Source organism: Ictalurus punctatus, chromosome 3 (genome assembly GCF_001660625.3).
Source record: "Ictalurus punctatus breed USDA103 chromosome 3, Coco_2.0, whole genome shotgun sequence".
Taxonomy (NCBI): domain Eukaryota; kingdom Metazoa; phylum Chordata; class Actinopteri; order Siluriformes; family Ictaluridae; genus Ictalurus; species Ictalurus punctatus.
In genome coordinates this window covers 30,681,692-30,707,921 of record NC_030418.2, presented here as the reverse complement: position 1 = coordinate 30,707,921, position 26,230 = coordinate 30,681,692, and the positions used below count along the sequence as shown (strand labels likewise).

Here is a 26,230-nt window from a genome sequence, read left to right as displayed (position 1 = left end):
ATCCGATATTTTTTCTTTAAATACTACAAAGCTTTAAACTGTATAATTTTTATTGAGCGCTTCACAGTTGAATTCTTTCACAAGAATCACTTATACTCAAAATGTAATAAATATAATAAAGTGTCAAGTATACTTTATAAAAATCGTAACTAAAGAAAAAACACGGTTAAATCTGTATATATGTAAACAATTCCAGTTTCAAAAGGACATTTCTTTTCCAGTCTTTCCAGAAATTCCAGTCTTGTTACAGGATCTCTGGTATCCGAGCCACCATTTTATTTTAGTTAATTTTTATTTGCTGGTATCAGCCTAGTACCGTTACTATTTTTGTCTGTTCACACATTCAGATCATTTTGCAGAACTTGTACCAGGCCTCATACGGCTCGATTGTTGGATCAGTCTTCACAGGATTTAGACTCATTGCATTCACATAGAAATCTGGTTAATTACTGTTGAATTCCTGAATAAAGTGCATATGTGAAAATTTCTGCACACACATACACACACACTCATTTCAGATGCACTGCAACTCTGACCATGATAAAGTGTTGACTGAAGATGGATGGATGGATGGATGCATTACATTATGTGTTGTTTCTGTTCAGGCGATGAACATCGTGACGTCGGTTTTGCTGCTCTATGCTAAAGAGGAGGAAGCTTTCTGGCTGCTGGTAGCACTGTGTGAAAGGATGCTTCCAGACTACTATAACACCAGAGTCGTGGGTCAGTCATGATTATTAAACACAAACAGATCAGATTTAAGCATTAATCCAAGGATTCCCAAATTAGACCCCATATAGGGTCGCTTGATTTACAAATGGGGTCACAGAGAAATCTCCTCTTTTCTTTCATTCGTTTATTTTTTACAATTTTAATATAATACATTTTGTGTGCTGCTATTTTGAAATGTTACTTGTTAATATTCCAAAAAATATGACATTGAATTGGATGATTATTATTTTTATGCTCATGTAATTCTAAAATTTTTATCTTCTTGTGTCTCTTATTTTCTACCCTTATTTTCTGTGGATTGAAATTTAAAACAAGATTGTATCTAATCCTGTTCTTTATGTGCGTGTGTGGGCATGCCTGTGTGTCGTGGATGTGTGGATGCTCTCTTGATCTCTCACAAACACACACAGGTGCGTTGGTGGATCAGGGTGTGTTCGAGGAGTTGGCCCGTGTGCACGTTCCTCAGCTGTACGACTGCATGCAGGAGCTGGGTGTGATCTCCACCATCTCTCTGTCCTGGTTCCTCACGCTCTTCCTGTCCGTCATGCCGTTCGAGAGTGCCGTGGTGGTGGTTGACTGCTTCTTCTACGAGGGAATTAAGCTCATCTTTCAGCTGGCGCTGTCCGTGCTCGACGCCAACATCCACCAGTTACTCAACTGCAAGGACGACGGAGAAGCCATGACGGTACTCGGCAGGTCAGAGCGAGTCGCTAAAGCCTAAAAGTCTAATCATCGATATGATGACGTTTTCTGTAAGGAGACGTTTAGTTAGCGTTTATGGAAGGAGTTTCCAGTGTCAGTGCTTTGCAACAGCCGGAGGTTAAAAGCTGTACGTTTTAAGTTTTCCATCATGGGAAAGTCTTCATGGCTGAGGATGTTGAAAAGCAGTATTTATGTGCTCATTCGCTTCAAGAGAAAGTGACGTAGCGATAGTTTCTAGCTTTTTTTTTTTTAACATGAATGAGAACGGGATTAATTGTTAACAAATTCCTGTGGTATAAAAGGAATAAAACCCAGACCTGCTTGTGTATGAAAATTCATTTGATCATTTATTTTCCTAGAACAGCATATGACAGTGTTTTATTTCTGACCTACATCATCATACCATGTTATGTGTGTGTGTAGGTATCTAGACAGTGTTACCAATAAGGACAGTACCCTTCCCCCAATCCCACACCTGCACTCTCTCCTCACTGATGATGGAGAGCCTCATCCCGAGGTGGACATCTTTAAACTGGTCCGCAGCTCCTATGAGGTATGAAATTGTCTGCTTTTGTGTGTCTTTTCTGATGATTTTTGTATTTATATTTTATTTTGCTTGTTCAGTTCGTTTCAGGCGGTCGCAGAGCCGTTTTTCAGCCGATTAACTCACGTTATCTGTCACTGTGTGCAGAAATTCGGCTCTATTCGGGCGGACGTGATCGAACAGATGCGTTTCAAGCAGAGGCTGAGGGTCATCCAGACTATAGAGGACACGACTAAACGCAACGTGGTAATCGCTCACTCCGTACACTATCTTAACAAGCTGACTTATGGTTTAGGAATGTTTTGTGTGTGTATTATTCAAACGTCCTACTGTACATTTACCCCAAAGATCATTGTTTATTTATTTATTTATTTATTTATTTATTTTATTTCAAGAGCTGTAATGACAATTTTTGGGCATCAAATTATATATACATTATATATGTATATATATATCTCACAAAGTGAGTGCACCCCTCACATTTTTGTAAATATTTGATTATATCTTTTCATGTGACAACACTGAAGAAATGACAATTTGCTACAATGTAAAGTAGTGAGTGTACAGCTTGTGTAACAGTGTAAATTTGCTGTCCCCTCAAAATAACTCAACACACAGATATTAATGTCTAAACCGCTGGCAACAAAAGTGAATACACCCCTAAGTGAAAATGTCCAAATTGGGCCCAATTAGCCATTTTCCCTCCCCGGTGTCATGTGACTTGTTAGTGTTACAAGGTCTCAGATGTGAATGGGGAGCAGGTGTGTTAAATTTGGTGTCATCGCTCTCACACCCCCTCATACTGGTCACATTTGATTTTGAGGATGTATATATACATACATACATATATATATATATATATATATATATATATATATATATATATATATATATATATATATATATAATGTATATGTATGTATGTATATGTATGTATGTGTGTATATATATATGTGTGTATATATATATATATATATATATATATATTCACAATCAAATGTGAATTCTGTCAGGAAGTGGTTAGACACTTTGACTATTCCATGTGTTTAGGAAAATTCAATACCACTGGCCCCCCATATGCATTTAACATTATGCATTATAGTCACTTTACACATCCTTCCCCTCACTCTTCCTTTTCCATTTCTCTCTCCTCCTCTATTTCCTTCCTCTGCTGCAGGTTCGAACTATAGTAACAGAGACAGCGTTCAGCATAGATGAGCTGGAAGAGCTTTACTCATTATTTAAGGTAGGTTACAGTCAGTGCACTTTTTTTTCCCCCTAAGAGCCTGAATTTTTGTCTCAGGCCACTTTATTCTGCTGAAGATCCAGCCAACATGTAATGTTTTAGGATTGAAATTTTTTTTTTATAGCACCCTACAGTTGCAGTAAATAATTTCTCCCCAACTGCTCATATTATCCATATATTACTGCAGTCTGCCTTATTTTATTTTATTTTTTTAACCACCTAATATACATAAGAATTTAAATATATATATATATATATATATATATATATATATATATATATATATAATATATATATAATATATATATATATATATATATATATATATATATATATATATATATATATATATGCCCTATGTAGTGAGTGTGTATATTGAACAGAAGGCCTGTGTGTTGCATTTAAAAAGCTGATGGATTTTTATGTTGATTCCTGATAATGTAGAAAATAATAATAAATTGTGTTAAAATATCAGCAGCAACAACAACAACAACAAAAAACGTGTCAAGTGTTAAAGTTACTGATAAAATCATGCTTGGGATTGTTTTAGTTTGAGAAAGCGACACCGATTTCAGTTTTATACCGGGTTTATTTAAGACGTTCACTCTATATGTAGCGTATAATATTATAGGCTTATTAATATTTGCATGCAGGTAATTCATGCGATTTTTAATGGAATTTGACAGCCATAATTTGAAACAATTAAGCAAGCCTAATTAGAAGATGTGAGTGTGTTGGACAGAGATGTTCTTTATCTTTGAAGAGGCTGCCAGTAGGGTCAAGACCTCAGTAAAATGAGCTTCAGTTTGATGGCTTCACTGTGCGCTAGCTGTTAAGCAACACACACACACACACACACACACACACACACACACACACACACACACACACACACACACACACACACACACACACACACACACACACACACACACACACACACACACGAACGAGTCACTGAAGCGTATCTGGCCTTACTACTGAGATTTATGGCTCCTCTGGAGCCGTTTATTCAACAAAATCCTGCAGTGTGATACTGATAACACACTGCTGCTGGACAAATCTCTCGGTTTGCTTATACTGCGCTTTTATTTCCGATATTTGTTAATACTGGGATTGTAATGCTTTTCCTCCTCTGCTGATCCGTCCAGGCCGAACACCTGACCAGCTGTTACTGGGGCGGCACGAGTAACCCGATGGACCGTCATGACCCGAGTCTGCCCTACCTGGAGCAGTACCGCATGGACCTGGAACAGTTTAAGGGGCTGTTCTCGGTGCTCTTTCCCTGGGCCAGCGGTACACACACCGATGGCCTGGCTGTCCGCTTCTTCCGCCTGCTCGACCAGAACGCAGACGCTCTCATCAACTTCCGAGAGTTCATTAACGGCCTCGGTGAGTGCAGGGTGTGAGTATTGAGTGTGAGACTGGATAGCGCTGTTACACTGCCCTGTGATGCAGCATGAGCAGCAGTTTGAAAAGATGCCGTTGGTTGACATCATGTATCGTCCAAAAGAGTTCTGATCATTTCTAAATCCTGTTTCTTTTGCTATATTGGGCAAATGCTTCATCCGAATAATTCTTGGTTTAACAAAAAGTACTAAATCTGTGTGGTTAGTGGAACTATCAAAGGAACAAAAATGAGCCCTGTTTCTTGTTTTGGAAAGTTCATGAAAAAGTTCCTGCAGTGGAAACATGGTCTTTCACATAAACCCAAAGGAACCTGAGTGCAGGATGGTCTTATGTAATGCCCAGAAATGGGTCAAAATCTTTTAATTAAGCAGTTCTATTTCCTAAGTCACTGTATCTTGAGCCTGAAGGTGGTGCTGCGTGAGGATGTTCAGCATGTTTATGTGTAGCTGTTGTTCTGTGTTGTAGGTGTCCTGTGCCACGGTGACCTGACTGAGAAACTAAAGCTCCTCTACAAGATGCACATACTGCCAGGTAAAACAGGATCTGAGTGTGTGAGTGTGTGCAGATCTGCATGTGTATCTGCATAGTGCTTTGTTCCTTCCTTCCTCCTCCTTTCCTCTCTCTCTCTCTCCCTCTCTCTACCTCTCTCCCCCTCTCTCTACCTCTCTCCCCCTCCCTCTCTCTCTCTCTCCCTCTCTCTCTCCCCCTCTCTATCTACCTCTCCCCCCTCTCTCCCACTCTCTCTCTCTCCCCCTCTTTCTCCCCCTCTCTCTCTGTCTCTCATTCTCCCCCTCTCTATCTACCTCTCCCCCCTCTCCCCCCCCTCTCTCTCCCTCTCTCTCTCCCCTCTCTCTCCCTCCCCCTCTCACTCTATCTCTCCTCCCTCTCTCTCCCCCTCTTTCTCTCCCTCCCCCTCTTTCTCTCCCTCTCTCTCTGTCTCTCCCTCTCCCCTCTCTCTCCCCCCTCCCCCCTCTCTCTACCCCCCCACTCTATCTCTCCCTCTCCCCTCTCTCTCTTCACCCTCCCCCCCTCTCTCTCTTTCTCCCCTCCTCTCTCTACCTCTCCCTCTCTCTCCCTCTCCTCTCTCCCCCCTCTCTCTTTCCCCTCCTCTCTCTACCTCTCCCTCTCTCCTCTCTCTCTCTCCCTCTCCCCTTCTCTCTCTCCCCATCTAACTGTGCTTGTTTAATTACTTCACATTACTACTGTCAAAAATCCATTAAATATTGCACCAAATTGTAAGCACTTGCTTGCAAATATTAATGAGCATATCATTCGTACTGCTATATTTACTTTAACTGCCTTTCTTAATATAATATTATATTGATTTTTCTGTTCCTTACCAGTTTCCATACACCACACTGCATTTTCTCATTATTATGGATAAATGTCTCCTTAAACACACATTTAAAAATGTAATATATGACAGTAATCAATGGTGGGGTGAGTTGCTGTAACTTTTCCTAATTCCCCAAAGTTGATTATTTTCATCACATCATGTGCTGTCTTACTCCTCTTAGTTATTAAAGAATGAAACGTCATTTTATTTATTGTTTGCAAAAGAAGTTACTTCCTGTTATCATTTCGTTTATAGCCGGTATAAACAGTGATTAATATGACAGTCATGTTACTGAGAAACCACAAACTCTGCTGTCCCGAAGACTTCCCCATGTGGAAAACTTAAAGTTACAGCTGTACGTCTGACGATTACAGCAGACTGAAACTGGAGACTCCTTCCATAAATGTTCGATAAACATCTCTTTACAGAAAACTATCAATAATTGCACAATTTTAAAAAAATAGAAAATAAAATCTGTAACGACCATTCACATCAGTTACATGAAAAAAATATTCGGTTAATTAAAGCAGGCCAGTCTTGAATTTCAAATCACCGCCTTGTTGGTTAAATTTGATCAACTTTAAGGCACCATCTCTGTCACAGTGTGTAGCGCGAAATGCTATTTTCGGCTAGCTCACACAGCTCTACTGAAAAACTTGGGACTTCACATCAAACAGCAGCAGCACTCATTTTTTAATTTCTTTCTTTTTTCCCCCTTTCAGATGTACATCATGAGCAGGATGAGCCAGATTCGGCTTTTGAGGCCACACAGTACTTCTTTGAGGACATCACCCCTGAGACTTCCAACGGTACACACACAACACAACAGCATGCACACACTGACAGTGCTGTCGCTTCATATATTCAGTGTGTCTAGTTTGTTTCATGCTGTGTTTGCTTTCTTGAGTTTATTACCAAGATATTTTTATATTTTTGTTTTTCAGTGCTCTATGGGCTCAGATCTTTTAGCTTAAAAGATAACGGCATAAAGTTAATAGGAAAATACACTATAATATAGACCGTATTCACAACATCCATTCTTAGAGCCTTATATATTCTTATATTTTGTTGTTATATTCCTGTTTCTGCTGTTTGAGTTTGAGAAATTCAGTATTGTGATGAAAGCCCTGTGTACCGTTCTATGTATGGTTATAGGGATACTTTTTAATCATATATAATAGGGGTGTAACGATACACCGTGGAAATCGACGTTCTGTTAGTTATGCATGTGATGCAATTGCACAGTATGAACACCAGAGGTCCCAATCTGAAGAGCACAAAGTTAAAACATATATAGAGCACGCTGGTCACATGATCGGGTTCTTTCGTAGAGAGTCAAGTGCGAGATCTTACTTGTGGAGTCCGATAGACAGATAGCTCTGCATTGTGAAGATCAACACGCATTATACGTTGCAAAAATTACAAAAAGAGCTCTTCAGAATACGGTCATTTTAGCCGACTTTGGAGCTCTGTTACAGCTACAGAGCTCATTAAAGTTAAGTCAATCATTTAGGTCCTCAGGAGAATTTATAAATGTGTTTATATATTTATTTTGAATATATGGTGAACCTGTAGTACATTTTGTTTACAATATTAAACTTGTGTTTATAGCAATGTTTCATATATATATATATATATATATATATATATATATATATATATATATATATATATATATATATATATATATATATGCACATCGTTTTGCATATTTTATGATTCAGAAATCAAAAAGGAGTCTTTTCAATAATATTTTTCTTCATTCATATTTTGTTCACAATATTCTGAGAATCGACTTGAATTGACCGGAGTGTACCCTAATATACAATTATACCGACTGATATTATCAGAATTTCTTTTATTATCTTAACTTCATTGTATTGACTTATGTTCGGACCCTGATACCTTCAGGGTATATAGAATAAATATGTAAAAATCCCTCATACGCAAACGCTCTGTAGATAGTATTTGAGTTAACGTGACCTGTGTTGTCTTTAACACAGGCCTCGTCTCTAAGAGCAGGAGCGAGAAAGATGACGGATTTGTCAGAGTCACGTTCAAGAATGAAAAAGGTAGGAAACACACACACACACACACACACACACACACAGAGGACTGCGTCCTTTCACAGCTGAATTGTTTTGCTTGCAGTTTTTGTCTCTAAGTGCAGTAGTTAGCGCCCTCTGGTGGTCTTTCTGTCCACTTTCTCTATTTAAAGCTTTGCGTTCATGCTCTTTTAATCATTGGTGCAAGAGTTTCATCAGATGATGTTTTCATATTTTTAGTCACTCATTGTGACCAAAGTTCAGGAATCCTCAGAAGTCATGTGACCTCTGTAGGTCTGACCAGACCATAGCAAGAATTTTAAAGGGACAAGACTTCCCCTTTGCCCAAATTATAGAGTCTAACGTAGCTAACAACAAACTAGCATTGTAAAAACATCACATTTTACAGTTTCTTTGTAACATGACAAGCTGTAATTTTCCATCTTGCCATATCACACCAGCCTGCCATTGTTTATCATCCTATAACAGCACACCAGCATAACAGCATAAATGTTTTATCCTGGCTTATTGCTAGATGAAGCTACTGCAGTTTTTATGTCTAGTTGTACATTTTTATAGACAGTTGTGCGTCATTCAGTGTCAGAAACCATACAAACAGGTCTGTTAGAGATACTGAACAACTCATAAGTATTTAATGTGCCATGATTGACGCTATACTGGTGTCTATAAGACTCCATTATCTGTATTGGGGGGGTTCTAAAGATCTAAAGAAGCAAACTTCAAACCCTAAACATGTTAAGGCTTATAAAGTACATTTGGGGTAAGAGGAAAATAGTTCTGTTGCTTTAATGTGATGTTGGGTGTGAAATGAAGGCATGTGAAGCGTGACCGATCCGCTCTTTTGGTCCGTAGCATGTACGTGTAACGTGTTTAATATCCGTTTGATCTTTTTAAACCCTCACCATGTCAGAAATCACTGCGGGGTTTAAACTTTAATGAGAGCAGCTTAACGTGCAGCGATAAACCCTTTTTGAAATGTAATCTCTGGTTATATGACTTTAATTGTTTTTTTTTTTTTTTTTTGTTTTTTTTAACGGCTCCAGTGAAGAAAATGCAGACGCCGGATTATCGTACGTACCTGCGCCTGTGGAACCAGGAGACAAAATCTAAAACCGAGAACATGAAGGATCTCCCAAAACTCAACCAGGTACCCAAATAGCTCTCTGTTCATTTTCCATATTACAGCAGTTTACTTTCAACATGATTAATACTGTGCTGTGTTCAAGCAATCCTTCATTTTAAACTACAATCTCTCTTTCTAACTCCTTTGTCCTTCCCTTCTTCCATTTCTCCCTCACTCTACCACATCTCCTTCCCGCTCTACCTTTCTGTTTCTCATTTCTTCTCTTGCTCTCTACTTTTACCTATCTATTCTCTCTCGCTCTCTATCTCTCCATTTTCCCTTCATTTCTTCCTCGTCATCTCTCCCTTCTATGCTCTTCCCCTCCTTTCCATCCCACTTGCTTATCCCCCCTCCCTCCCATCTCTTTCTTGTCTTCTCTCTCTCCTTTCTCCTCAATCTCTCACTCGGTCCCTCCGTCTTGCCTTCTCATTTTTTTTCCTCCCTCTGCCTCTCAGGGTCAGTTCATCGAGCTGTGTAAGACGCTGTATAACATGTTCAGCGAGGACGCTAATGAGCAGGAGCTGTACCACGCCACAGCCACGGTGACCAGCCTGCTGCTGGAGATGGGGGAGGTGGGAAAGCTCTTTTGCAGCCCCTCTAGCAAGGAGGATGATGCCGACGATGAGGAGGAGGACGAAGACGAGGAGCGGGCCACCACCGTAAGATGCAGGAAGCAGCAGAGGACTCGGGAGGATTCGTTAAACCGCTCCGTTGAAGGCAAGATTCCCAACACGGCGCCTATGGAGGACATCAAGCTGGACGAATCACCCAAAGACACAGGTGCATCTTCGGCCATGCTCGTCTCAGATGACGAGACCAAAGACGACACGTCCGTGTCCTCGTACTCGGTGCTGAGTGCCGGCTCACACGAGATGGACGAGAAGCTTCAGTGTGAGGACATTGCTGAGGACACGGTGCTGGTGCGCAGTGGTGCCGGAGGAGAGGGGATCCCACACAGCGCCAGTATCGATAAGGACTGGGCCATAACTTTTGAGCAGTTTCTGGCCTCTGTGCTCACTGAACAAGCTTTGGTGCGCTACTTTGAAAAACCTATGGACACCGCGGCTCGCATTGCGAACGCTAAGAACGTGCGTAAGGCGGGGCAGACGCACACGTCCGTCAGCGATTATGAGATCTCGCTCTCGGGCTAAACTTCTGGATGGACAGTCTTACAATACTGACTGATGTCCTCCGCGTTTACCTTTAAAGTTTACGTCAACGTTACAAACATGCACAAAATGAGACAGGCCACAAACTCAAAACTAGTTTTCAACACCAGAGAAAACGTTGCAAACCCATGTCTTTTAAAAAAAAAAAAAAAAAAAAAAAAAAAAAAATGCTACAAAAGGTCGATCCGTATTTCAAACTGATCTCCAATCCGTGTTTAAAGATCTGCATATGTACACACACCGCCATCATCTCGACTACCTTTTTCTTAATCTATTTAAATCCTGTATATTTCTCTGAGACACTGGATATTTTAGAAAGGAAACAAGTGGCTCTTGGCTGCGTATTTTCGTTAATGTGAATTCACCCTGAAGAGTTTGAGATTCTGGATCAGAAGGACTGTGAAGGATCTTCGCTTTTGAAACAGGAACGAACAGATTCTCATCTTTTTAATCTGTAAAAAGCCAGGAAGGACTTGCATACATATTATATGCTTGGTGTACTTTATATGGAGTAATAATGTTGCTATTTAACAGTATGTAATACAGGTAGACTGTGTATAGTCGTGTCATGTCTACACTTATATCGATCGCCTATTCAGGGAGTGACCAGTCCTCGTCTTTGAGACGCGAAAGGAACTTGGTTAAGTCGACTTAAAGGAATACGTCACTCAAAAAGTGCTGCTTTTGGGATGCTGAACTGTTTGGGTTTGGCTAAGAGAAGCATTTCTGAGTGACGCTGTTCCTTTAGCACGGTGATTATATTTTGAATGTAGGACACATGTGAAGCCATGAGACTGGAAGTGGATGAAGAGAACAGAAATGACCGGATTCCCTGCTTTAAAGACGAAGCATGACTGATTCGTCTCCGATTCAACTCTCTCCTGTCGGAAATCACTACATTAATGCTTCCAGACATCTACGGTCTATGGCTGTGTCTCCTTATTTTTGACCAATAATGCACTAGATAGAGCGCCTAAGGCTTGAACAGTGCAATATGCGTTGAAGAGGAAGCAGTCTAGGATTCATCATCTATCCACTTTGCTGTCGGTCATAGTTCTGTTTCTGGCACCTGCACTTTGAGTTCCTTTAATTCTTCGCTGTAACCCATGTAATGATGTACTGTATTTTACCATACCGATCTCACTAACTCCTTTATCTCATACATAACACACCACATAACAACCTTTCTGAAGGTTTACAGTTTATTTTCCTCCTTTCTTTCCTCACCATCACACGCATGTGGCATGACGGTCCACTATCACGTATGCTTTTATGTTTTGTTTTGTTTTGTTAAATCATTTTAATGCTGCTGTTTTTAGTAGTTTCTCTGTGAACTGTTTTAAGTGTCCCGTAAAGATTTGCTCCAAATAATTAAAAAGTACAAAAGAATATGTACTATGCTACCTATCGAAAAGTGTGCGATCCTCTTATTCTCCATGCGTGTATTTTAATGTAGGAGTGTTGCCATGTGCGTGCCACGGCTTTGCCCTGCCCTGGTTCTACACTTTATCGGCTACATGCGAGAGATTTATTACGTTAGGAATAAAAAAACTAAAGAAAATAATTAACAGTGGGGGTGGTGTGGTGAAGCAGAGTTACTCTTACCACGCTGACATCAAATCCAATAACACTGCAGAAATTGCCCAATGCTTATTTATTTATTTATTAATTAAAGAAGGACTCAAGAATGTACTTTTTATCTGCTTATAGTTACATTTAATATTCTGGAAGATCTGCAACAATTTAGTTCCTGTTATCACTTACATTATAACAGCTATAAACTAGCCACTCTTTTTTTCTCTTTTTTGTGAAGTTAATTGTCATGTTAGCAAGAAACCCCAAAGACTTTCTCATGATGGAAAACTTTTACAGCCTCTAACTGTTACTGACACTGGAGACTCCTTCCAAAAATGTTGAATAAACATCTCCTAAAGAAACATATCACCATATAATATATTACATTATATCACATCATATCAACAATTATACAATTTTTTTTAAAAAATCTGTTCAGGCCATATAGGATTTCTCAGGTTTTTTTGTTGTGGAAAATCACATTTACATCAGTGCGCTCCCTTTAATACATTATTGTTTCAGTAGTAACAACTCACACAGGGACTTGTATGAAGAATGATCCGCATTAACAGACAGTCCCTCTAGGATTTTGCGATTGTAGATATTAACGCAAAACTAAGCAGACTCTGCAATTTTTCAAAATTACCGCAGGTTTGGGCCGAGACGCGTCATGCGACGTCATCACAACGTGCAATCAGCAAAAGCCCATTTTGAGTCACGTGCGTCGAACACGAGTACAGATAAAAGGTTGCATTTACCAACAAGCATCACGGCGAAAGACAATTTCGTGCAATTGCACGAATAGTTTGCTATTGTCAGAATTGCTATCATAGAAAATTCATCAACACCTTCTGACCAATCAGCATTGAGAATTCAGTGCTGCGGTATAAATGCTGTTAATCAATCAGTGCAATTTGATCAAATGCATGTTTTGTCAATTAAAAGGAAGAGTATAATTTAATTGAATGATTTAACAATAGACAAGCAAAGATGAATAATAATTTAAATTATATATAAAATATACATATACATATATACACATTTGATTATTTTGACAAATATTAGTCTTTGCCTATCTATCACTTTCGAGGAAAAAGGGAGGAGTAGAAAGAGTCATCTCTTATTGGTCAGCTGAGTGACTCGAACTGATTTGGCTTTCTTTCCATCTAGCTGATGATGCGTGTGGGTGTTGGTCTAATCATCCAATCAGGGCAGTCCGGTTGCTTCAAACCTTTCCACAGTTCGTTTGCAAGATGATGCTCATTATTGACATTTCTTCATGTTTCACTTGCACACACAGAGCACTGACTGACACTGAGGTTAACACTGTGTCCGTGAACTCCTGGGAATTTAGCATGTTTTCCCCCAGCTATTCGGTCATAACAGACCTCAGATCATTTTTTCTCTCTGTACATTAATTAGTTAATGATCTCACAGGTGCTTTTATCACTGTGTCTCCTTATTGGATTAGTATGTCTATCTGCACTAGACATGCTGAGTCAGCTGCACTCATTTATTCTCTGTAATCAGAGATACAGCTAAGGAACGTGTTAAAGTTTACCCTCAGGACAGTGTTTTATTTATAGGCTGGGGCTGTTCCTAGTCAACACTTGAGCTCAGCAGTTTCAAAGTGTTTTTTTCCTGGTAAATTAGTGAGTTTCAGTAAGTTTCAACTGAGCAGTCATCAGTTATGTGGGCGAGGGAAAGATAATCATCTATAGCTGTGTAAAACAAATAATTAGCTACAGTATGTTTTTTTTTTTTTTTTTTTTTTTTTTGTGTTGCTTCAATCCAACATTACATTTGACTCAATCTACTCTAAAAAAGAAAAGGCATGCATTTGTGTCTAACTGGAGCTGTGAAGTTATAGTCTGATGGTTTAGAGATGAATTTGCATGTCGTAGCTCCATTGCAATCGCCATATACCAAACATGTTCGAGCTAATGAACGGTTTAAATTGCATTATTTGTACATAGTGACTACTTAAGACACTATCCATCCATCCATCCATCCATCCATCCATTTACTGTATCCATCTGTCTACTGTATCCATCCATTCATCCATCCATTTACTGTATCCATCCATCCATTTCTGTATCCATCCATCCATCCATCCATCCATTTACTGTATCCATCCATCCATCCATCTATCTACTGTATCCATCCATCCATCCATCCATCTATCTACTGTATCCATCCATCCATCCATCCATTTACTGTATCCATCCATCCATCTTCTATAGCACTTATCCTACAGGGTCATGGGGAACCTGGAGCCTATCCCAGGGAGCATCGGTCACAAGGCAGGGTACACCCTGGACAGGGTGCCAATCGATCGCAGGTACTTAAGAGATGACAGCTATTAACACTGTTAGAATCCATATTAAGTCTATGCTATTGTTATTCAGATAAACTTACGTTTCACAGGTGTCGTGCTGGCACAGCAGGTCAGATTTCCTCCAGGGTTTTTAAAAATGAGCCAGTAAGTGGTCTGGCAGCTCTAAATTGCCCCTAGATGTGAATAAATGTGAAAATGTGTGTGTGCATGGTGCCATGTGATTAATTCACAGCTGTTATTCACTGCTCCTGGGATTTCTGAAACGGGTAAAAACTTGTCTCAATTGTATTATTATATAATAAAATATTAGTATTTATGTAGTAGTATTAGGTTTTTGGTAAAAGTCTTTAGTGTATTTAATGGCAAAATGGTGTAATATTGATGCAGTGGCTTACACTTGTTAAGTTTTTACATAATTCTTAGTTCTATTAAATAAATAAATAATTATAAATAATAAATGTCATCTCTGAATATGTAGATGTTCTAGATATTTTGTGCTAGTCATCAGAAGGTTGTGAGTATGAATCAGAGTGCCAGTTCTGGTATTCGCAGTCGAGATGCTCTGTGCTTGGTCTCTATTCTGCCTCACTTGAGTACTTTATATAAAATCATCTGCCAAATTTGATTACTTTAAACTTTATTGTGCACAGAGTACAAGTATTTCATCTGTGGCACTCCTGCTGTATGTGTAGATTAAAATCCCTGAACCTCAGCTTATCCCTAGCTTGTCTATTAACTGCATTGTCCTGAAGTTGAATTTTAGGATATTTTAGTGGCATTTCAAGACTTAATCTAATCCAAACACCAAAATCCAATCACTTTAAACACACTGGCACTAATGCTTTTCCCTTGTGATAACAGATATCAAACTTTATTTTCTCTTAATTAATCTTGTAATAAGAGGAGCTGTGACTCAGTAACTGCCTACATCTCTTCGATTAATTCTATACTGCAGGTTCATGGTGTAGCGCCGGAAAACGTTACATAAGGAAGACTCCTTTGCGTTACTCAGGGCCAACAGATAAACTCTTGCAACAGTAAGATGGTCTTATGTGCGCTGGGCACATTTTTTACGTAGGCACTCCAATGAGAAAACATGCAGTGAAGCAAGAATGTTATCTGTCTCCCAATGAACTTCAGTCACAGACGTCACTCGGTGTTCTCTCTCTGAAAACTAGGACGTTGACTGGTTTTAACGTGTTTACCTGCTTCCTGCTTTTAGATGAAGGTAACTTGATTAGCATTAGCATTATTTAATGTCATGATATCATAAAATGGTAAATCAATACAGTTATACGTTTACTCTTTACATAAGTGCAGAGGGATTAATATAACTTGATATTGACTTGTGTCTGTAGGCGTTACACCTAATTTGATTTTAAACTGATTCAAATACACTATAGGGCCAAAAGTTTGTGGACACCTGGCCCATCACACCCATTACGTGCTTGTTGAACAGTGCTTGTTCCAGATTTATTCCTTCTTTGCTATTATAATAAGCTCCACTCTTCTGAGAAGGCTTTCCACTAGATTTTGGAGCGTGGCTGTGGGGATTTGTGATCATTCAGCTACAAGAGCGTTAGTGAGGTCAGGCACTAATGTTGGGATGTTGAGGAGGTCTGGGGTGCAATCTGGGGCGTTCCAGTTCATCCCAAAGGTGTTTGGTGGGGTTGAAGGTCAGGGTTCTGTGCAGGACAGTCAAGTTCTTCTACTCCAACCTTGGCGAACCATGTCTTCATGGAGCTCGCTTTGTGCACAGGGGCCTTGTCATGCTGGAACAGATTTGGGCATCTTAGATCCAGTGAAGGGAAATTATAATGCTACAGCATACAAAGACATTCTATACAGTTGTGTGCTTCTAACATTGTAGCAACAGTTTGGGGAAGAACCACATATGGGTGTGATGGTCAGGTGTCCACAAACATTTGGCAGATTATAGTGTGTGTGTGTGTATATATATATATATATATATATGCATCATTTGCAAATAATTTTTTTTCCATTGTGTGATGTAAATGATTTTGTAATTGTATTATAACTATATATCATGGTAACACATGGGTGCTTCTATCATACAAGGTTTTTGTGTGTGTGTGTGTGTGTGTGTGTGTGTGTGTGTGTGTTACACTGCAAACATATTTTAGAAGATATTTTCATGTATATTTAATATATAGGGCTTTATCTAATATTGTTCATTATACAACTAAAATAATAAGATAGAACCTTTCTATCACTCTAGACATGTTTTATATTAATTGTAAGTAAGGAAATTGTCTTATTCTATTGGTAGATATGCCGAGTTTGACTTAACTGGGATTTCAGAAATCGGAATTACATAATTTTTGACCTACAAAGAGGGGAAAAATATATACGAATATATACAGTGAAAATTGTTTAAAAGTAGTGGGGGTTTTTTTTTCATACTGATGCTGTGAGCAGGCATGTTGATTTGATCGCTTGCTGAACTCGGAGTTGAGGAGACCATCCTGTTTCCAAGTAAGAATTCAGTGTTGAGGAGGTTTTTCCTAGTCAGAGGTCTGAGTTATGAGTTTTAGTTGTAACAATAGTTTTGCTTAATTAAAAAAAAATTAAATGCATAAAAATAGAAAAATGATCTCCTGATAGAATGAGTAGCTTATAAGTTAATTACTATTATTATTATTAAAAGTTCATTACTATTATTATTATTAAGAGTAATATATCTAGAAATGTGCTGTCTAAAAAAAATTATAAATTATGCCTAGAAATTTCACCAATAAAACTTGCAACATTAAAAATGTCTATCAGAAGACATTTGTACTATTTTATTGATTTTATTTTACCTGATGCAATTACTTAAAAGTAAAGTCAAATGGTATAGAAATGGGTTGTCTAGGAATTTTTTTTTAATGTCTAGCATTGTATGAGATACAATAAAAGTCAAACCAGATACGCACACCATCCACATCATGAGTATTTGCTCATAATATGCAGTAAACATCACTCCACTGGGCGTCCAATCGTCCTTTTAATACCCGGAGTGCTTGGTCCCAGAGTTGAGCATTGATTGGCTGCGAGCTCGGTCGAGCCTCCTGCCCTGTTGGAAATAAGGTCAAGCAAACAGCAAATCTGTGTAATTTAGTTAATAAACAGGCAAGAATAATCCATAACCTTTGTACAATTAATTGGTGTCCGATTTAACGCACTAAAAGACAAACACCTTGTAACAAATCTGTCTCAGTGAAAAGCAACAATAAATCATGGTACAGTAGATCATTCATTTTCCTGCTAAAAAAAAAAGTACAGCTCTTACAAATTCCTAGAGAAAGGTGTTTTTAGCTTTTGTAAAATGTGTGTGCGCGCGTATCTGAGCCGGCGCTGAAGTGGACATTGACACTCTTGTGTGTGGGTGGACTTTGAGTTCAGCTGTGATTGCAGAGAAACGCCTCTCCGAGTGTCTGCAGAAATGATGGATTATATAAAGAGGGAGAGATTAATCTTCCTTTCTCAAGGTTTAATCCAAACTGTCTGCTGCAGACACAAAACTACTGCCATCTCCAAAGGGATTACGTACCTGAGGACTAGACCGAAAAATGTAAGTAACACCTCGTTCTTCATTTCCTCTAAATTCTCATAACACACTCGGTGAACTTTTCCTCAGCATGGATTAGATCTGGTTTTAATTCCAGTCAGTGATTAATCTAAATTACAACACCACTACCTCCTCCAGGGTCGCGGGTTCGATTCCCACCGTGGCCCTGTGTGTGCGGAGTTTGCATGTTCTCCCCGTGCTGCGGGGGTTTCCCACGGGTACTCGGGTTTCCTCTCCCAGTCCAAAGACATGCATGGTAGGCTGATTGGCATGTCCAAAAGTGTCTGTAGTGTATGAATGGGTGTGTGAGTGTATATGTGATTGTGCCCTGCGATGGACTGGCACCCTGTCCAGGGTGTACCCTGCCTTGTGCCCCATGCCCCCTGGGATAGGCTCCAGATCCCACGTGACCCTGTAGGATAAGCGGTATAGAAGATGGCTGGATGGATGGACGGACAACACGACTACAAATTCACCATCCAGTCACACTTAATCTGAGTTTGGGAAAAGGGAAGACTACAAAATGCTTTAGTATTATAATCATTATAGTATTTAAATATATATATATATATATATATATATATATATATATATATATATATATATATATATATATATATATATATTTTTTTTTTTTTTTTTTTTTTTTTTTTTTTTTAATTGAAGAAAACAGAACAGGCTATGTTTTTAACATTTATCAGATATACAGAAGTTTCTTAAAGCCTGAATGCACTATTTGAAATTTTTTACTGAACTGATACTTATTATTAAAAAATGTAAAACTCTGACAAATCTTTTTGTTTGTTTGTTTTGAGACATAATTTGCACATAATTTGTTTATTTCTTTTAATAACTTGATGTAAATGATTTTGTAATGGTATTAATATTACATTAAATTGTAACACATGGATGCTCCTAAGACACACTGTGTCACACCCTCTGTCTCCTAATGTCTAATGCCGGATATTCACTCAATTTGTAGATTTTCTATGTGTTACACTGTAGAAATTATAGGAATAACAGGGATTAATAATAAGGATTGTAATGCACTATTAATAAAATTATTACACCAATTTCTGGAAACGTTGACATTTGCATGAAATTGCTGTATTTTAAAGTCAGCATAGGGGGAAGGTGTGACTCAGGTTGTTAATGGCTAGATATAGATATATGTTCAGTTTGATTAATAAATCTGTTGTATTGTATTATCACTGCTTGAAAACTATACTTGGATACAACCTTGTGATTCTGTTCTCTGTGTCTGTAGCTGTGATCATGGTGGGACTGAAGCCATCTGATGTTCCTCCTCCTTTGGGAGTGAAGGTACTGAGTGCAGGTACAGCCGCCTGCATCGCCGATCTTGTCACCTTCCCTCTGGACACGGCTAAAGTCCGGCTACAGGTACATACACACACACAGTTCAGTGCTCTGCATTAGTGTCTAGTTTGAACTGTATCCTGTGACATACCATTTGAACCTTTTGAACCTATATTGATTTGCAAAGTGTCTCATGAACTGCTTAGCGTCAGTGAAACAGTTTGGGTATCAAAGTATGTGACCTTTCAGGTTAAAGACTAACCGATATACAATAGTAAGATACTTAGATATATCATATTCTCCTCGTGTTTACGCTTTCCTCCCACTTCCCAAAAACATGCTGGTAGGTTTTGGTGACTATTAACTGCCTCTAAGTCTGAATGAATGAGAGTGAGAGGGTGAGGGAGGGAAGGAGGGAGAGAGAGAGAGAGAGAGAGAGAGAGAGAGAGAGAGAGAGAGAGAGAGAGAGAGGGTGAAGGAGAGAGGGAGGGTGAGAGAGAAACAATGAGAGAGAGAGGGTGAGAGAGAAACAATGAGAGAGAGAGGGTGAGAGAGAAACAATGAGAGACAGAGGGTGAGAGAGAAACAATGACAGAGAGAGAGAGAGAGAGAGAAACGATGAGAGAGGGTGAGAGAGAAACGATGAGAGAGAGGGTGAGAGAGAAACAATTAGAGAGTGAGGGTGAGAGAGAGAGAGAGAGAGAGAGAGAGAGAGAGAGAGAGAGAGAGAGAGAGAGAGAGAGAGAGAGAGAGACAGAGACAGAGAGAGAGAGACAGAGACAGAGAGACAGAGGGTGAGAGGGAGAGAGCGAGCAAGAGTGTGTGCATGGTGCCCTGCTCTCCACAGTGTATTTCCTCCTTAGACCCAGTGTTCGTAGGATGACCCTTACCAGGATAAAGTTATTATCATTGCCAATATAACATCATATTAAGCGCTGGGTTAATGGTGGTGTAGTTGGGATTATTAGTTGACTTTTACATCTTGAAATATGCAAAAATGTTCCTTAATGTGTGCATGAAAACGTTACATTACATTCTGCTGAGGCTACAACCACAGGAGAATTTTTTTTCTCTAAGAAACATCCTTTGACACACATATGCTCCATGTACAATATTCAATATTTAGCCAATAATCCCAGTAAAGCAGTCCGTCCGGTCTCATGTCCGAGATTTCCTACATACTCTCTGATTTGTGCATTTTCCTGTTTTGTGTTCAGATCCAGGGTGAGAAGGTGGCAGTAGAAGCTACCAAGAACATCCGTTATCGTGGTGTGTTTGGGACGATCAGCACCATGGTGCGGACAGAGGGGCCTCGGTCACTCTATAACGGCCTGGTGGCCGGCCTGCAGAGACAGATGGCCTTTGCATCTATACGAATCGGCCTCTATGACAACGTCAAGAGCTTCTACACAGGAGGCAAAGACAGTGAGTGAGATTAAAGGGCAAACTAAAATATATATATTTCATCAGTAATAATTATGCACACAAGAATGAACAAAAACTACATTAACCAGATAAGACCTAGGGATTGCATTCATAGTTTCCTTTTCCTGAATACATGTTAAAAATTGTATGAAGGTATAATTCTATAGTTTATGGTTATATTTTCACCTCACATCAATAATATAACAACCAGGACATCTTAAAAACAGGGATTTCAAGCTTTATATTGAAATCTACCAGAAAATTGTCTTTATTTCTTATTTATTAAGCCCATTCATTCCATCTACAGACCCCAATATAGGTATCCGGATCCTGGCCGGCTGCACCACAGGGGCGATGGCCGTGTCCATGGCTCAGCCCACAGATGTGGTGAAAGTGCGCTTCCAGGCCCAGATGAACCTACAGGGAGTCGCTCGTCGCTACAATGGAACCATGCAGGCGTACAGACAGATCTTCCTTCAGGAAGGCCTCCGTGGACTCTGGAAAGGTCAGTGGAGTAATCTGTACAGAAACTGTATGTTTTATTGTGAGATAAGAAAGCGTATTCACCCTGATGTGTTTTTAATTGTACACTGTGTCAGTGTTCTAATGATGACCGATGTTATTGACGAGAGATTCTCAATCGTGGTCACGGAATTGCTGCAGAGCAGTTTTCCGTTCTTCTCGCTCTAAAACACTTAGCAAGTTATTAATAAACCTTTCATCAGGTAAAATAGTGTGCTATTCCGGTTTTCTCAGAACTCTCCAATGAGAGTCTCAAGGCAGCTGCTCGATGTTTAATATGTTACTATTTAGGATGAGACGTAAGGTGTTCTTATAGAGCTTTATCCATTTTAACTGAAACCTAACGCTGGAAAGTTGTGCTGTTTTTTTCTGATTGGACTAGATGAGAATTTTTAGTCATATCTCTCATTTCTTCACTAAACATTTCAATAGTAAACATTTCTCAATTCACATATGTATTTTTTTGGTTTAATAAACAAAAATAGAGCTAAAATATGTCACCCAGATGAGGACGGGTTCCCTTCTGAGTCTGGTTCTTCTCAAGGTTTCTTCCTCATATCACATAAGGGAGTTTTTCCCTCAACACCGGCTTGATCATTATGGATAAATTCACACACTTAAAATCTGTATCCTGTGTTTATATATTTCTGTAAAGCTGCTTTGAGACAATGTCCATTGTTAAAAGCGCTTTTATATATTGAATATAGGGTTATCAGAAAACATTTGATATGTTAATTCATATATAAATACTGCAAGTTCAACAACTTCACTTAGACTTCCATTAGAAATTTGATTAGAGGTTTGATGTGTTGGAGTATTTATTTATGAATTGGAGTGCAGGGAATTCCGAACTACAATGGTAAAACCTTGGATTAGACTATAAAAATGTCTAAATCAAATGATGGAGTTATAGAAAAAAAACTACAATTAAAGCTTCAGGACTTGCTGAAATCGCATTACCTGTAGTACTGTTTTGCTGGATTGACTTCATTCATTATTAATGTGAAAGTAAATGAAAGTTTCCTCCAAAGCATGCTGGTAGGTGTACTGGTGACTCTAAATTGTCCCTTGGTGTGAATGAATGTGTGAGTATGTGTGTGTATGGTGCTCATGTGTATTCCTGCCTCGCACCCTGTGTATTCCTGTTAAAGTGAGTACTGATGATGAAGTAAAGAATGAAATATTCTAATAATGCATTTCATTATCTTTCAGGAACGCTACCCAACATCACCAGGAATGCCTTGGTCAACTGCACAGAGCTTGTGTCTTACGATCTGATCAAAGAAGCCATTCTTGGACATAAGTTGATGTCAGGTACGTGTGCTTAAAAAGAATTCACTCAAAATGCTGAAATGACTGACATATCACCTATGCTTATTAGCTAACAATGCTAATAATAAAACAGACATTGGGTGCATTTCATTATTAGCAATTCAGCATTATTCCCAGTGTTGATCTGAGATCAGATTAATCTCCAAACCTGTCACTGGTTAGCACACACACAGGACAAAGCGTCCGATTCCAGTTGAAGCCAGTTTAATCGACCAAAATCCAACAGCAGCATCTGTTTACGTCTAAGACTGATTGGCCAAAATACACACACCTTCTGTTCTCTATCCAGCCTATCCACAAGAACGTCTTGTGAGATAAAACATCCTGTGAGATAGACAGTAGAAGTCTTTTATTGCTCCATTCACAAGATACCTATATAACGCCATGTCGGTGTGCAGAGGTTTATAAGGCAACCTTTGTCACTTGAACTTTATACTGTAGGTTATATTACTGATCAGGTTAAAAATGAGGTTACATAATGAAATAATTATGATACAGTTACATAATGATAATCGTAACGATAGCGGAATAGTGATTGGTATCCAGCCATCTCCTGTGGGCATTTTAAATTTATATTAAAATTATTTCATTATTGAAGAAGCAGTATGGTTTTTTGTTTAAGTATCGTTTTTGAATATTTAAAAAATGTTTTTGAACAACAACACAGATTTAATAATTAAAAAATAAATAAATAATATATAGATTTAATCCACCATTTATATTTAAACTGTGATCTTATAAAACACCTGCATATACTGTACACTACTTCTCTTTATTTGGTATAAAATGAGCTTTTAGCAACAGTCTGCTGAATATTAATTATATAGATTTTTTTTTTTTATGGGCCAACAGAAGTGGAATGCAAAAAAAGAAAAAAGAAAAAAAAAAAAAAAAAAAAAGGTTCTTAGGTGGCTCATTGAAGGACAAAACATGTTGTTTGCAGATGTTGCCTATGCAGATGTTCTCTGACATTTTGCAGCATGTGCCAGGTATTACTGAATGCTGATAGGACAGGGTCATAGGTGTGAACCTCAAAAACACTGTATTCTGCGTAATCAGCTTCACAGAAATACACTGTTGCTTAACCTGTTAGATTATATAACAGCACATGGAGAAAGCCAAGCATGGATTTTCTATTCATTAATATTTGCCTATGTGACTATGCAAAACTGGGGAAATGGATAACAGATAGCATGTGCGTCAGCAGATAGTAGATGTTCAGCAATATCAACGTTACTGTGCTATAGCCACAGTTCCCTATAAAACCTGGAACCAGAACATGACTGCCTATTGAATAGTATCAATGGATTTGAATCAAAATGATAAGATTTGCTCAAAAATAAATTTGAGACCATAAAGCTTTATGCCTATTAAGTAATGAACTTAAAAAAAAATATCATTAGTCCAGAATGATAGTTTTAAGAGCAGGTCATTGACTAGTCTTGACTAGTATTAGCCAACAACCTAGCCTAGCTTTTTATCTAGATTACATTTATCATCATCATCAGTAGTAAAGATGAAATAAAGATTGCTTTGGCAGTGAGGAGGTTGTTTGTCTTCACTTTGGCTTTGGAGGCAGAAAATCAAGACAAGAGGAAGGAGCTGCTTGTATAATATGACTGTATGTTGCCACGGTTTAAATGAGACCAGTCCATGACAGATACGCTATATGGCCATACGTTTGTGATCATTAAACCCTTCACATGCTGTTGCCACGAAGTTGTAAGCAGACAATTTTGTAGAATGTCTTTGTATGCTGTAGCATTACAATTTCCCTTCACTGGAACCAAGAGGCCCAAAACAATGCCCTTGTGCACAAAGTGAGCTCCAACATCAGTGCTTGAGCTCACTAATGCTCTTGTGGCTGAATGAGCACAAACCCCTACAGCCATGTTTCAAAATCTAGTGCTTCCTGGAAGAGTGGAGGATATTATAACAGCACAACGGAGGACTAAATCTGGAATGGGATGCTCAACAAGCAAATATGGATGAGATGGTCGCATGGCCATATAGTGTACTCCACACCAATGAACATCTGAAAACAGATCTGTTATCTCTGGCTACATTGCAAAGTTCAAATATTAGCATTAAAAGAAATTGATCAGATTGAACAATCGCCAACACCACAGAGATGCACCCTCATTATTCGAGAGATTAAAAAGCCTGTCACGCTGCTCTTTTCTAAAAAGTTGCTCAAAACTATTTATCTAAACTATTAAGTATTGCTTGCAATTGTGCATTTTACATAAACAAGCGTTTTGTGTAGCTTATATTATTATTAAACTATCACAACTCCACTTACTGTTTACCGTTCCATTACAGATAACCTGCCGTGCCATTTCGTCTCTGCGTTCGGCGCCGGCTTCATCACCACCGTCATCGCCTCTCCCGTGGACGTGGTGAAAACTCGATACATGAACTCTCCTCCTGGTCAGTACAAAAGTGCCGTCAACTGTGCCTGGACCATGATGACCAAAGAAGGGCCTACAGCCTTCTACAAAGGGTAAGATAAACCCTCACACACATTCTTACTCATTTCAGTCTGTCCACCAATCAATCAATCAATCAATCAAATAACCAGTTATAATAACCACTTTGGAATGAATAGTAATTAAATTATTAATAAAAAAAAATGAACAAATTATTAAAGCAATTTTGTAATCAGTCAGTCAAGACTATTGTACATCTTTAGTTTTGCACTGGATCTACAAGGCTAATGTACATTTCCAAGTAACAAAAATCATCCAAAGAATTGAGATTTTCACTTTCTTGCTAGCTACATCTGAGTGTGATGGGCCGTATACTGTATGTTTTCCGAAATTCCATACTTTTCCAGAACCCTGGATTCACATACATGTCATGTTTTATACCAAATCGAGGTGAAATCAATGCCTGCTATAAACAAACCTCCACCAGTTTCAGTTGTGGTATATCTGACATTGGTGTGTTTCTGTCCATTTCCTTCTAGATTTGTGCCTTCCTTTCTCAGACTGGGATCATGGAACGTCGTCATGTTTGTGTCGTTCGAGCAGCTGAAGAGAGCCATGATGGCCTCTAAAAAGAAGATGGAAGCCACCATGTAGAGAAAAAGACTGCCGCTTCCACGTGAAACGCACTGACTCACTGAACAAGCTGCCATTTGTACTGCTGAAGGAAAAAATGTAACTTATTAGTCTGAACTAAAGGAAAAGAGGATGAACGCTCACCCTAAGCGTTACTCTATACAGCGTTTTTGAGAGAGATGAAAGCATAGCCAGTTCATGTTTACTGCATGATAAGAATGATGCTTTCTCTCAGGGCCTGGTGTGTGTGTGTGTGTGTGTGTGTGTATAAAGCATTATGATGTACAGGTCCAGTGGTGCTGCGGTAGCTGGTGGATGATGAAAAGCCATATTTTGCACTTTGCCCCTTTTTTCCACTAAACTACTGTGTGTACAATGTGGCTTTACACACAACACTGCCCATAAGATGTCTTTGTTTTTTTTCAAAAAATAATTATTATGAATACAAATGAATCCTTTGTTTAAAAAAGGACAGTGTTTTTAATTTATATTGAACTGTTTACTGTATGTCTACTCACCGCTCGATTGCTGCAAGCTTGCAGGAGAAATGTGCAAGCCCCACCGTAAGCTATGACAGCAAACGACCTGAAACGTAGCCTAGCAAAGTCCATTTCTAAAATAAATACATATTTAGGTAAAGTACACTGAATGCTTTACAGCCTCTTGTTTATTGTTTTCATTTGGGTCTCTCAACTCTATATCTACTTACCCCCTTCCTCCACCTACCTCAACCACATCTTCTGACTTCCAAATTGAACAT

At 38.8% G+C, this 26,230-nt stretch overlaps 2 protein-coding genes across 4 annotated transcripts in view; both read left to right on the top strand.

Moving 5' to 3' along the window:
- Positions 1–11,742, top strand: part of tbc1d9 (TBC1 domain family, member 9 (with GRAM domain)) — a 54,884-nt gene extending 43,142 nt beyond the window's left edge. For all 3 annotated transcript variants that reach the window (XM_017464545.3, XM_017464544.3, XM_017464543.3), the window contains exons 12-22: positions 606–723; positions 1,143–1,428; positions 1,858–1,987; positions 2,126–2,224; positions 3,156–3,224; positions 4,376–4,616; positions 5,100–5,165; positions 6,693–6,779; positions 7,974–8,042; positions 9,080–9,183; positions 9,615–11,742. In XM_017464545.3, the coding sequence (XP_017320034.1) occupies positions 606–723; positions 1,143–1,428; positions 1,858–1,987; positions 2,126–2,224; positions 3,156–3,224; positions 4,376–4,616; positions 5,100–5,165; positions 6,693–6,779; positions 7,974–8,042; positions 9,080–9,183; positions 9,615–10,310 (1,965 nt within the window). In that variant the 3' untranslated portion in view covers positions 10,311–11,742. The remainder of the gene's footprint in view (positions 1–605; positions 724–1,142; positions 1,429–1,857; positions 1,988–2,125; positions 2,225–3,155; positions 3,225–4,375; positions 4,617–5,099; positions 5,166–6,692; positions 6,780–7,973; positions 8,043–9,079; positions 9,184–9,614) is intronic.
- Positions 11,743–17,665: 5,923 nt separating this feature from the next.
- On the top strand, positions 17,666–26,114 carry ucp1 (uncoupling protein 1). Its single transcript, XM_017464537.3, has 7 exons — positions 17,666–17,815; positions 19,080–19,213; positions 20,347–20,554; positions 20,862–21,059; positions 22,289–22,390; positions 24,731–24,911; positions 25,377–26,114. Exons 2-7 carry the CDS (start codon positions 19,088–19,090, stop codon positions 25,489–25,491), a joined length of 930 nt encoding a protein of 309 aa, XP_017320026.1. The 5' UTR covers positions 17,666–17,815; positions 19,080–19,087; the 3' UTR covers positions 25,492–26,114.
- The last annotated feature ends 116 nt before the right edge of the window (positions 26,115–26,230 follow it).